The sequence below is a fragment of the Petaurus breviceps genome, unplaced genomic scaffold (genome assembly GCF_028583685.1).
Source record: "Petaurus breviceps papuanus isolate PSGF00001 unplaced genomic scaffold, PetGlider_PUasm1.0 178, whole genome shotgun sequence".
NCBI lineage: Eukaryota > Metazoa > Chordata > Mammalia > Diprotodontia > Petauridae > Petaurus > Petaurus breviceps.
In genome coordinates this window covers 7,135,355-7,147,720 of record NW_027185777.1, presented here as the reverse complement: position 1 = coordinate 7,147,720, position 12,366 = coordinate 7,135,355, and the positions used below count along the sequence as shown (strand labels likewise).

At 40.8% G+C, this 12,366-nt stretch overlaps 1 protein-coding gene across 4 annotated transcripts in view; it reads left to right on the top strand.

Annotated features, from left to right (window-relative positions):
* Positions 1 to 12,366, top strand: part of ITGA8 (integrin subunit alpha 8) — a 238,191-nt gene that overhangs the window by 106,426 nt on the left and 119,399 nt on the right. For all 4 annotated transcript variants that reach the window (XM_069086246.1, XM_069086244.1, XM_069086245.1 and 1 more), the window contains exons 14-15: positions 2,923 to 2,968; positions 6,958 to 7,065. In XM_069086246.1, coding sequence (XP_068942347.1) covers positions 2,923 to 2,968; positions 6,958 to 7,065 — 154 coding nt within the window. The remainder of the gene's footprint in view (positions 1 to 2,922; positions 2,969 to 6,957; positions 7,066 to 12,366) is intronic.

Below are 12,366 nucleotides of genomic sequence, written 5' to 3'. Positions count from 1 at the left end.
ATGACGCTGTCTTAGAGGGTCTCCTCCTGCCTGTCTGACCACTCCTTCCCTGTTTCCTTTGATAGTTCATTATCCGTATCATGTCCCTTCCTGCATCCCCCATGAATGGTGGCTACACCCCAAGGTTCTGACCTAGGCCTCCTACTCTTCTCTCACTTCATTTTTTTTTTTTTTGCCTTTTTGGAGGGCGATTGGGATTACGTAACTTGCCCAAGGTTACACGGCTAGTTTTTTGTGTGTGGGTGTTAAGTGTCTGAGGCCGGAACCGAACTCAGGTCCTCCTGGGGCCAGCACTTTACTCACTGAGACACCTAGCTGCCCCACTCTCCATTCTTTTTCCGTGACCTCATCAGCTTGTGTGGGTTTCTTTATCATCTCCATGCAGATGATTCGCAGACATATCCAGACTCTCTTTCCTCTGAACTTCAATCTTTTATCACTAGTCACCTCTTGGACATTTCAAACTAGATGTCCCAGGGACCCCGTAAGCCCAACATGGCTAAAACTAAACTCATTATTTTCTCCCTAAACATTTCCCTTTTCCAAACTCCTCTATTTCTGTTAAAAACATCACCACTCTTCTAATCTCCCAGGTTTGTAACTTCAGTTTTCCTGGGCTCCCAATTCACTTTTTTTTAATTTTTAAAATTTTTTGGTTTTTGGAGGGCAATTGGAGTTAAGTGACTTGCCCAAGGTCATACTTCTAGTTTTTGTGTTAAGTGTTTGAGGCCAGATTTGAACTCAGGTCGTTCTGACTCCAGAGCTAGTGCTTTATTCACTGTGCCACCTAGCCGCCCCTCCCAATTCACTTTTGCTCCATGTAGCGAATCTGTTGTCAAATCTAACTATTTCTGCCTGCACAACATTTCTCACATCTAATCCCTTCTCTTTACTCACATTGCTTCTACCTTAGTTCAGGCTCTTGTCACCTCTCACCTGGAGTACTACAACTATACCCTAATTGGTCTTCCCTGCTTCAAGTGTTTCTCTATTCCAATCCATCATGCCCAAGTGCTTAAATGTATATCTGACCATTTTTGTTTTGTTCAATTGTTTCAGCCATGTCTGACTCTTCATGACCCTATATGGGATTTCCTTGGCACAGATACTAGAGTGGTTTGCCATTTCCTTCTCCAGCTCATTTTACAGATGAGGAAACTGAGGCAAACAGAGTTAAGTGACTTGCCCAGAGTCACACAGCTATTAAGTGTTTAAGGCCAGATTTGAATTCAGGAGAATAAGTCTTCTTGACTCCGGACTAAGCACTCTATCCACCACACCATCTAGCTGCCCCTTCTGAGCATGTCACTCCCCTATTTAAAATATTCCTGCTCCTCCCTGTTTTCTCTAGGATAAAATCTAACATCCCCATTTATCTCTTAAAGACTGTCACAATCTTTCCCAGCAATCTCTCTAGCCTCTTTCACTCTGCTCTCTAGCCCAGCTGACCTTTTCTCTGCTCTCTACTCAGGACTTTCCATTGCTTCTCAGTTTCTTTACACTGGCCATTCTCCTTACCTCAAATATATTCCCTCCTCACCTTGGCCTTAAAGAAGCCCTCTGTACCTTCAAGGCTCATCTGAAACACCAACTTCTTCATGAAGCCTTTCCTGGTTCCCACATCCCAAATGCTTTTGTCTTCCCTCTGAATTTGTCTCCTTTGCTCTATTTCTGTGTGTTTATTCTCTTTCCATTTATTGTGTTTATATGCCCTCATCTCTGCCCTTAGAATATAAGCTCCTTGCCAGTAAGGATGACTTCATTAGTTGTCTTTGTAGTTTCAGTATATAACACAGGGCCTGGCACATAGTAAGAGCTTTATAAATGTTTGACTGATTATGTGAGATAGAATTGTCTAGATCATCATTCTGTAGAAAGATCAGGGTCTGGAGTTTCTGAGATAGAACACTTCACTTTCTTTAAATTAGTTCAGTGTCTTCCTTTGATGTGAAAGAAAATTATTGTTCTACTTGAAGAGCCAAGAAAAAAAAAGTAAAGAAATGAGGTGATAATTGTGAAAGTATTTTGAACAATTAAAACCAAACAAGTACAGGGTGAGATAAATACATGAATTTTAGATAGATGTATTTTAGATAGATGTATTTGGGGAAGGCAAAATAGATTTCTCTAGAAATTTGTACCCTCAATTATCATGGTTGGGTACTGTGGCTAGGGTAATCAGCCTAGAGTACTAGGGCAACCTGATTTGAACCTGGAGACGGGAAGCCATGAAGTTCAAAAATGGCCTCCTCCTCTCGCCAGGTTGTTATGCGGATGAAATGATTTGTAAAGGGCGTAGGATAATGCCTGACACATAGTAGGTGCTAAGTGCTGATTCCCTTCTTTTCCCCCTCTCTTTTTCTCAAGATTTTTTTAACATCATTGATAGAGTGATTTAAACTAATGATCATTGTCCTCATTTGAATTGTTAACAATTTTTCTCCTTGCAGAAAGCCTCCCAATAATGCTGTCTTTGAGGGGTATATTAGACTATTGAATGAAAAGCAAAACCATGTTACAATGAGGTCCTTCCTACAATGTCTGTTCAATCAATCATAGAATCTTCTTGAATCAGCCTCCAGATGGAACACCCTTCTGCTGAACTGGGTGCCACGGCCAGTTGTGTTATGATGCAGAATGCTTTAGAAATTCTCTGTTCTTATTTTAGTTGTTGATTGGAAATTAGTGATATTACTCATCATATTGAATTGCCCCATTCAATTCTCTTAGACCATAAGCTTCAGTGAAGTCTCCAATGTGCATGTGGGAAGGAAGTTCCCATTCTTGGGGTTCCCTACATGGATGAAACGGAAATTGTACCAAAAAAGAAAAAAGAGATCATTTCCGCATGTTACATATGCAAGTGATGAGTAAGATTTTGAAACATGGCTACTATAAAAACTGTTATATGTTTTTTTCCAGATTTAATTGTGGGTGCCTTTGGAACTGGAAAAGTGGTTGTTTATAGGTATGTGGTTCATGGTATGCAAATATTCATGTGGTTTCAAATTTGTTTCATTTTCTGTGTTACATTAGATTAAAATAGCATTTGGGGAAGTGCAAGTTCAGAGATTTCCAAATATTTCCAATATTTATTTTGGAAACTCCCTTATTTTTTTTTTTAAGATTAGGGTTGTATGTTTTCAAGCTTGTTTGTTTGCTTTATTTTCATTGAGATCTCTGCCTTCATGACTTAGTGTTCTCAATGAGTTCTGAATTTAGCAAATGATTACAAAGTACCTACTTTGTGAAAGAGAAAAATGGAACTGTTCCTGTCCTCAAGGGGCTTATATTTTACTCAGGGAGTTATAAAACACAAAGAGATCAAATGTGAAAAGGCTTTTGGCAACCAGGGAGGGAAACGGATGGAGAACCAATTTGGAATCAGGAAGAATCAAGGTATGCGACCCTTGGCAAATCACTAGCTAGTCATTTAATCTGTTTGCCTCAGTTTCCTCATCTGCAAAATAGAGATAACAGTAGTACCTATTTCCCAGGGTTGTTGTGAGGACCAAATGAGATAGTATTTGTTAAGTGCTTTATAAACTTAAAGAACTATCTAAATACTAGCTGTTATTTTTCTCTCATTGGCTGAAAGGAGAAAGAGCACTGACAACCAGGAGTGAGGGATGAATCAGGGAAGGTCGCTCCTGAAATAGTCATAGCACTAGTAATGGTAATAGTGGTGTTGAGTGATGGTGGGAGCAATGGTAGCCCTGAAATTAATGTTAGTAGTAATGAGTAATGTCATACTATATGACCCCACTCACCACCCCTAATTCCTTCTCATTGATGACCAAAGAAAGCATGAACCTTGGAAGACTACTAATTGATAATGTTAGATTTCTTTCAGTCATTCATTTCTCCTCTCCTACCACCGCCATGTTTCCATGTGCATTTATAGAATAGCAAAGAGGAATAAAGACTTTTATAGAACTACATCTTGGATCATTTCTTCCTATCCATAGTAGGCCACAGGAATAGGGTAGTGATTTTCTAGGTGGGTAGTGATTTTTTGGGTATGTCCAAAAGCTCACAGAGTCTAAACCAATTATATAGTCCATAGATCCTAAGTACTTCCCTATTTCTGTGAAGGGTACCAGCTGTTTTCAAGTCGCTGATATTTGCCACCTCGGCCACTCCCAACACTTTACTCTCCCTCACCATGTCCCATGGCCCATGTCTTGTTAATTCTGTCTCAAAACCATCTCTCACTTGGCTTTACTCTATTTTACTGCCCAAGTTCAGGCCCTGATCCCCTCTAGCCCAGACAGGAAGTTTCTTGGTCTCCCCCCTTTAGTCTCTGCCATCTTGAATCCATATTCTGCAGAGCAGCCAAGTCTTATTGCTAAAGTAAAGGTCTCATTATCTCACTTTCCTGCTCAACAAATGCCGGTGGCTCCTGGAATACAGTACAAACTCGTCTTTTTTGACATTTAAAGCCCTTCAGAATCTGGCTCCAATCTACCTATCCAGATGTACTGTAAAATACTCCCCTTCATATGCTCAACATTTCAACCAAATTGACCTACCTTCCTTTTCTCATTTCCACCCTTTCTATGTTCCCCCATGCCTCTCCCTCCCCTCTTCCTCCTCTTAAAATTCCTAGCTTTCTTCAAGATTCAGCTCAAAAGCACTTTCTCCTTGAGGACTTTCCTGATGCCTCCAGTTTTTAATCCCTCCTTGACACACAGCACTTTGAATGCATCATAGCACCTAGTCACCCTCCATCACATGCATATATGTGCACACACACACACACCACACAATTTTGCATGGGTTTTGTATTTGGTAGCTAAGTGTCTATTGCAGTGGGTAGAGCTCTGGGCTTGGAGTCAAGAAGGTTCATCTAATTTCAAATCCAGCCTCAGACATTTACTAGCTGGGTAACCCTGGGAAAGTCACTTCACCCTGTTTACCTCAGTTTCCTCATCTGTAAAATAAACTGGAGAATGAAATGGCAAAACACTCCAGTGTCTTTGCCAAGAAAACCCCCAAAAGGGTCATGAAGAGCCAGACACAATTGAACAACACAACAGCAACAATCTTATATTTACTTTTCTGTGTACAGACTTTTTTTGAGGGGGGACCTCCACAAGAATATAAACTCTTTAAGGGAAAGTATTATTTGTTTTTGTCTTTATATCTCCCATGCCCAGCATAGTACCCTTCCCCAACTAATCAAACACTTATCGAATTAATGAATTCCTGAAACTGTTTAAGGTTGTCCAAAGGGCCCATTGCACAGAATCTGAGGGCACTAGGCCAAAAGAGGACTGACATCCACAAATTCCCAAAGGGGTTCTCTGGGCTGGTTTCCTCAGGTAGAAGAAGATGCCCAGCTTCCCTGCCCAAATTCACAAGGTGACTTCCCAGGATAGCAGACCACAATCTCCCAGTGGAGAAGACTACATTCCCAGAGTAGCCATGGTAGGAATCTCATTAAATTTAAAACAAGGTCTTTTGTCATTGAATGCAAATGAGATTCAGAAAGGGGTTTAGGAAAATTCCCTGTAGAACTCCTGATAATCTGGTGATGGTTAAGCTGAACAAGTCTTCTCTGCGTGCCCTAAGGCTCAGCATTCCCGTCTCTCATGGAAGAAGGTTTCTCTAGCATGACCATCATGTGAGGCTTTCATCTGGAGTCTTCTGCCTACTAGCTGCCATGATTTTTAGTTACTTCTTTGAAATAATGTACCTTGTTCTCTGTCAGCTAGGTGGCAAGTGGAGACCTGGAGTCAGGAAGACATCTTCTTGAGTTCAAATCCATCCTCAGACATTACTAGCTGGGTGACCCTGGACAAGTCACTTAACCCTGTTTGTCTCAGTTTCTTTACCTGGAAAAATGAACTGGAGAAGGAAATGTCAAACCACTCCATTTCTCTGCCAAGAAAACTCCAAATGAGGTCACAAAAGAGTCATATATGAATGAAACAGCTAAACAACAAACCTTGTACTCAAACTCCCCATATTTCATCTACTCTGCCCATTTTGTCCTCTGCTGAGCCAGGGAGTTTGGCTGTTCTTTGAAGGATTATAGAATTGTAGCATTAGATCTGGAAGGTATCTTTTGGGTCCTCTAATTCAACCTTTTCATTTTATAGATGAGGAAACTGAGGCTTAAAAAAAGACCCCCCACGTTATACAGAAGCCGATATTGTATACACATAATTTGAATGGAAAACTACAAATTAATATAAAACAGAGTCAAACTGGGACATTAAAAACAAAAACAAAAACCACCCTGCTGTTACAATTAGAATCAGAAGCTACGAACAACAATAGAACTGTTACTGTAACTGTTACTTTACTGTAACTCTTCACATAATCATTTAAGAGAGTCCTCATGTTGTAGTGGTTAGAGAGCTGACTTTAGAATCAAGACTTGAATTCAAATCCTTCATCTGCTATAGACTGGCTGTGTAGCCTTAAGCAAGACACTGAACTTCTTGGTGTCCCCCCACCCCACAAGCAATTCTGTTAAGACTATAGCTGACTATAGTGGAAGAGGTGCTGGGATATGTATTGGTAGAGAGAATGTCCTCCCAGAATTCAACTTATACCAAATGAAACCACAGGTCTGGTCACACAAAAAGTAACTAAAAAAAAATACAGATTCCTAGCTAAGGTTACTGCCACAAACTGACTGATGTCTTGCATCTACCTCTGGGGATCAAATCTTGAATTTTCACATGTGTGGTCAGATGTGCAAATAAGATGATTAATGACTATAATGCTCTACCACACATGCACTCAGGAAGATGTCTTAACAGGGATCCTGGGAGTGATGGTGTTGGGCCATGGGGCAAATCCCACAAATGGTCAGGACGCAGCACGGTGGCTAGAACCTTGGACACAGAGTTACTTCTGTTTTCAGGGATGTGATCATCAACTTGTCATTCCTTCAGTATGTGAAGCATCTGTTTCTCTCTCTCTCTCCCCCATATTCCCTCACAGAGCTAGACCAGTTGTGACCGTGGATGCCCAGCTTCTGCTGCACCCAGTGATTATAAACCTTGAAAACAAAACCTGCCAGATCCCCGGCCTTGCAGCATTGGTGCCTTGGTGAGTTTGTGTGCAGACATTTTTGTGGCTTCTGTTGGCTTGTTAAAAGGCCAGTCACCCAGTCACACTCTCTGCAGAACTGAAGGCCAGCAAAAGTTGGGGGACAGCCCCAGTGAAAACCTCTTCTGGACATGGTGACTGTAGAATGGTTCTTTGTCCTAGCAGAATTAGGCTATCTCCACAGCATTCTAGGGTTGCTATACCAGAATACTCAGACTACTTTTCAGGCAAAGAAAGTATTTTTTTCTCTTTTGTTAAAGTTGAGTTGAATGGTTGCTTTTCCTGTGTTGAAAACTATCATCAGTTAATGACCTCTCATGCAGGTGGGATGATAACATAAGAGATTTGTTTTCCATTACAACTGAATCATAGAGCTGTAGAGTTAGGGGAGATGAACTAGCCTAGTAGGGTCAAAATCAAAGAGAAGTGGTTCCATGCCCCAACATATGAACGTAGAAAACCACAGATTCACATTATCTTGTTTGTAGCATGTTTTTGTTCAGCAGCACTCTGGAGTTTTGTGGGCAGTGTGCCACAGGCTTTGCATTTTTCAACTTGGACTACTCTGACCACTTATTAAAGTTTAGGAAAGAGGCCCAGAGAGAATAACTGACTTCCCTAAAGTTACACGAGTTGTTTATGGTGGCGGGATGATATCCCCTGTGTCTAGATGGCAGGAGAGCCATTTTTGAGGCTTATAAAATATTTTCTTTACCTATCTTTGGAAATCATACAATTGGATGAAAATAAATCTATGTGAGTAAATGTACCATTACTTCTTTTTTTTTGCTTTTTTTGGAGGGAGAAGGTAAGGAAATTGGGGTTAAGTGACTTGCCCAAGGTCCCACAACTAGTTTTGTGTTAAGTGTCTGAGGCCGAATTTGAACTCGGGTCCTCCTGACTCTAGGGCTGGTGCTCTATTCACTGTGCCACCTAGCTTCCCCTGTACATTACTTCTGATGCTCAAATTGGAGTCAGGAAGACCTGGGTTTGAATCCTGTCTCAAATATTTACCAGCCATATGGCCCTGAGCAAGTCATGTTACTCTTCTGAGACTCAGTTTCCTCTAGAGGAAAGTGGGGTAATAAAACTACTTACCTCACAGTGTGGTGATGAGGGATCAGATGAGACAAGGTGTATGCAAAGTGCTTGGAAAACTTTAATGATCTTTATAAATGTGACTTAGTATTTAGTTCTTTTCATCTTTATGTTCAATGGAGTTCAGATAAATCTCCTGCTTAGCACGACTGGCACATAGTAGGTGATTAGTAAATGCTTATGGACTAACTGACCAATACCAAGTGTCATGTACTCCTTAGGCAGGTTGGTGAGGCCTTCTCAGAAGAAAAGTCTCAAATAATTGACAGAAGAAATGCTCGATTTCATTTAAATGTTAGTGAAAATAAAGATGAATTTTTTTCCCATCCAAGTTCATGGATTCCCTGAAATCTACCCATGGACCAAGGCTAAAAATCTCCAATATAAAGAGTCAGCTAGAGTGCAAGGGGCCATGTCGCTATTGCTCTATTCCACCACCACAAGAAGAATAATATTTTGTTGTTCAGTTGTTTTCAGTTCGTGTCTGACTCTTTGTGACCTCATTTGAGGTTTTCTTGGCAAAGATACTAGAGCAGTTTGCCATTTCCTTCTCCAGTTCATTTTACAGATGAGGAAACTGAGGCAAACAGGGTGAAGTGACTTGCCCAGAGTCACACAGCTAGGAAGTGTCTGAGGTCAGATTCGAACTCTGGTCTTCCCAACTCCAGACCCAGCACTCTATTCACTGTGTCACCTTGCTGTCGGAATAATAATGAAAACTAGCATTTATATAGTACTTTAGGGTTTGCAAAACACTTTATAAATATTACATAGTTCAATCTTTGCAATAATCCTGGGAGGCAAATGCTATTATTGTCCTTATTTTACAGGTGAGGGAGTTGAGGCAGACATAGATTAAGTGACTTGGCCAGGGTCACAGAGCCAAGAAGTGCCTGAGGCCAGATTTGAACTCAGTTCTTCCTGACTCCACAGCAGCATTGTCCACCACGCCACCCAGATGCCCACATTGTGTATAATGGTCAGCAAGCAGTAGCTTGCACAGGTAGATACAATGCCTTCTTTTTGTAACTGAATGAGGAGGTTATTCAGCGGAATCATCATCATCATCATCATCACTGTTGTCATTATTATTGCTAGCAAACCACACAAGTTGTCAGAACATGGCATGGTGGCCTGTGTGTCGGACATGGAGTCCCAAAGATCTGAGTTTGAATCCTGTCTCAGACATTCCCTAGCTGTGTGGACCTAGGCAAGCCAGTTAGACTCTCTGAACTTCAGTTTCCTCATCTGTAAAATGGGGATAATAAAATCCTCCTCATAATGTTGGTATGAGGATCAAATGAAACAATATATGAAAAGTCTTTTGCAAACCTTGAAGAAACATATAGACAATTAGGTGGGACACTGAATGGAGTGCTGGACCTGGAGGCAGGAGGATCTGAGTTCAATCCAGCCTCAGACAATAGTTTTGTGATCCTGGGCAGGGTACTTAATCTCTATCTGCCTCAGTTTCCTCCTCCCTAAAATGGGGATAATAATGGCACCTACCTCATAGAGTTGTTATGAGGATAACTTGAGATTGTATTTGCAAAGCATTATTAAAATGATAACTATTATTATTGGAGGTAGTCTTACTATTATTAGGATACCTAGAAAAGCCAACAAAAACTCAGAGTATTCAAATTTTGCCATTCCTTTCCGGCTAAAGTGGCCCCCTGAAAGGGTGTATGAAGCTCTGAAAATGGGCGGGATGCTGGGCAATCCAGCCTGGGCTAGAGCAGTTATTTCTGGCCCATGTCTGAGTGTTATTGATGGCCTTTGGATAGGAGTCTGAGCTGGAGGCAAAGCCTTTAAGGGTGGAGGGCAGGCAGGAAGGAGGACCCTGAAGAATTCTTTCCCAAACATCCTGTTACTTTTGAGTCACCCCTGAGGAGAGGCCCATCCTCTCCTCTCCTCTTCTACCAGTATTTGGCAATATTTGGCAGTAATTATGAGCCTGTAAGAAAATCAGAGGGGTTATAAACCACCAAGTCTTATGACGAAAACATGACCTGGGAAAATGGGGAAATTAATGAGAAATGTTCACATTGATCATTTGCCTGTTCACAGCAAAATGAACATGAAATGGACTGTGAGGACAGCCTGAGTGGGAATTTTAACCCTTTAAAGGTCTCCCTGCATGTGCTCACATCACTCCTAAAGACACAACAAAGTGACGTTTTACTAGTTGTAGACAGCATATTGGGGAAGAAAATGGTAGTGAGCCGGAAAAGGATTATTTTAAAAACATTTCTCATTCTTTTATATATTTTTATAAGGTTTAAGTGAGTTTAACAGATTCCAGTCACTGTTTTGCTTTGTGGAAAGAATATTACTTTTTAACAAGAAAAGGTCCTACATGAGTCAGCTTCCTACTGTGACAGATAATATTATTTGTAGAAAATATCATCCATTACATGAATAAATATATTATGTCACAGTTATTTATTCAACAGATTTATTGAATGAATACAGTACTATGAAAGATATTTTCTTTCAAGTGCACAAGGGTTTGGGTTGGGTTTTTTTTTCATGTTATCCCTTTGTCTTATAAGAAGGGAAATTACCATTTCATTTAGTCTAGCAGAAACTGATTTCCCTAGAGATTTTATTCCTGGTTCTACAACTTTAACTCAGTTTCCCCTTATAATTGAAGAACAGCTGTTGATTTTCTTTTCTGTAATATTTCTCTGTATTTGACATAAACTTGTATTATATTTCTGAAAACAATTAGGTAAATTCTTTTTTTTTTTTTTGCTTTTTGGAGGGCATTTGGGGTTGACTTGCCCAAGGTCACAGGGCTAGTTTTTTTTTGTGTTAAGTGTCTGAGGTTGGATTTGAACTCAGGTCCTCCTGACTCCAAGGCCAGTGCTCTATTCACTGCACCACCTACCTGCCCCCAATTAGGTAAATTCTAACAGGAAAATAGGGGGAAGCTAGAAAACCCCAAATGAGGTCACAAAGAGTTGGACACAATGTAATAATAATTGAATTTAAAGATACCCCTGTATTGGCTTGGTTTTTGGTTTGATTGTGTTAAAACCCAGCGCTTGTGAATCCCACTTGTGGGATGGACTTGTTGACATGAAAAGAGAGGGCTGAACTGGGAGGAGCTGGTGACATAAATTTAGAGAGACACACAAAAAAAGAGAGAGGCAGAAGAACTTTTTGGAAGCAGCATCTTGGAGGCAGAGAGAGAGACTGAGAGGATTGCTGAGGGCCACTTTGAATTGTCCAGGACTTTTGAGATCTGCCACCCAGAGCTGCCAAGGACTGAGGAGACATGGCTGTTATGCTGGTACTTTGTCTGTTTTGATGTTGTTTTGCCATATCTGTCCACTGGTGAAAGACAGTCCTGTTGTTGCAGAGGTCTTGGAACCTTGCTGTTGGTTCAGAGCTCCAGAGACTGTTCTGCAGACAGAGAGTGAATTCTGTCCACTGGTGAAGGACAGTGCTGTTGTTGCAGAAGTTTTGAACCTTGCTGTTGGTTCAGAAGCCCTGAAGAAGGATTTTTTTGTTGTATGTTTACAGAAATCCTGGAAGAAGGTTTTGCTAATGTTTTCAGGGGTCCTAGGACTGTTCTGCAGACAGAGAATGAATTAATGAAGAGACTGGCAATGTATCTTGTGGCCTTGCTAAGCTTTGTCTCCCCAGGAACAAAGATTGCTGAGAACTTGCCTCATGTCAAGATGAAGAAAAGACCTCCATTTTAGTATTAAATGCTGTGCTTAAGCTTGTTGTAACTCTGGGGTAGATTCAATTGTGATCCAAGCGTGGGGAACTTTTGACCTTTTTGTGCTCTGTGATTGAACAAATGAATGTACTTTACTTATGATTGGAAACTAATCTCCATTTGAGAACAGGGGCTTTGTGATGGACTAAATGAATGTACAGCCTAGGGTTGGAGGAGTATTTAGAAGAGGGACTTTGTGATTGATTAAATGAATGTAATGTCCAGGGGTGGGGTAGTACTTGCTTAATCACACTTGGTAAATGCTGTCTTTTGAAATATGCTATATGTTGATTCTCTCTGTCCTTAATTTGTCACTGAATAAAATGGAGAGCAGCTGTGCTGGTATTTTGAACCTTGGGAAGTTGCCTTTGCTTGGCATTACATACTGAAAACAATTGAACAGCAAAGGTAGCACGGTGGAAAGAAAACCAGTCCTGAAATCAGGAATACTCATCTTCCTGAATTCAAAT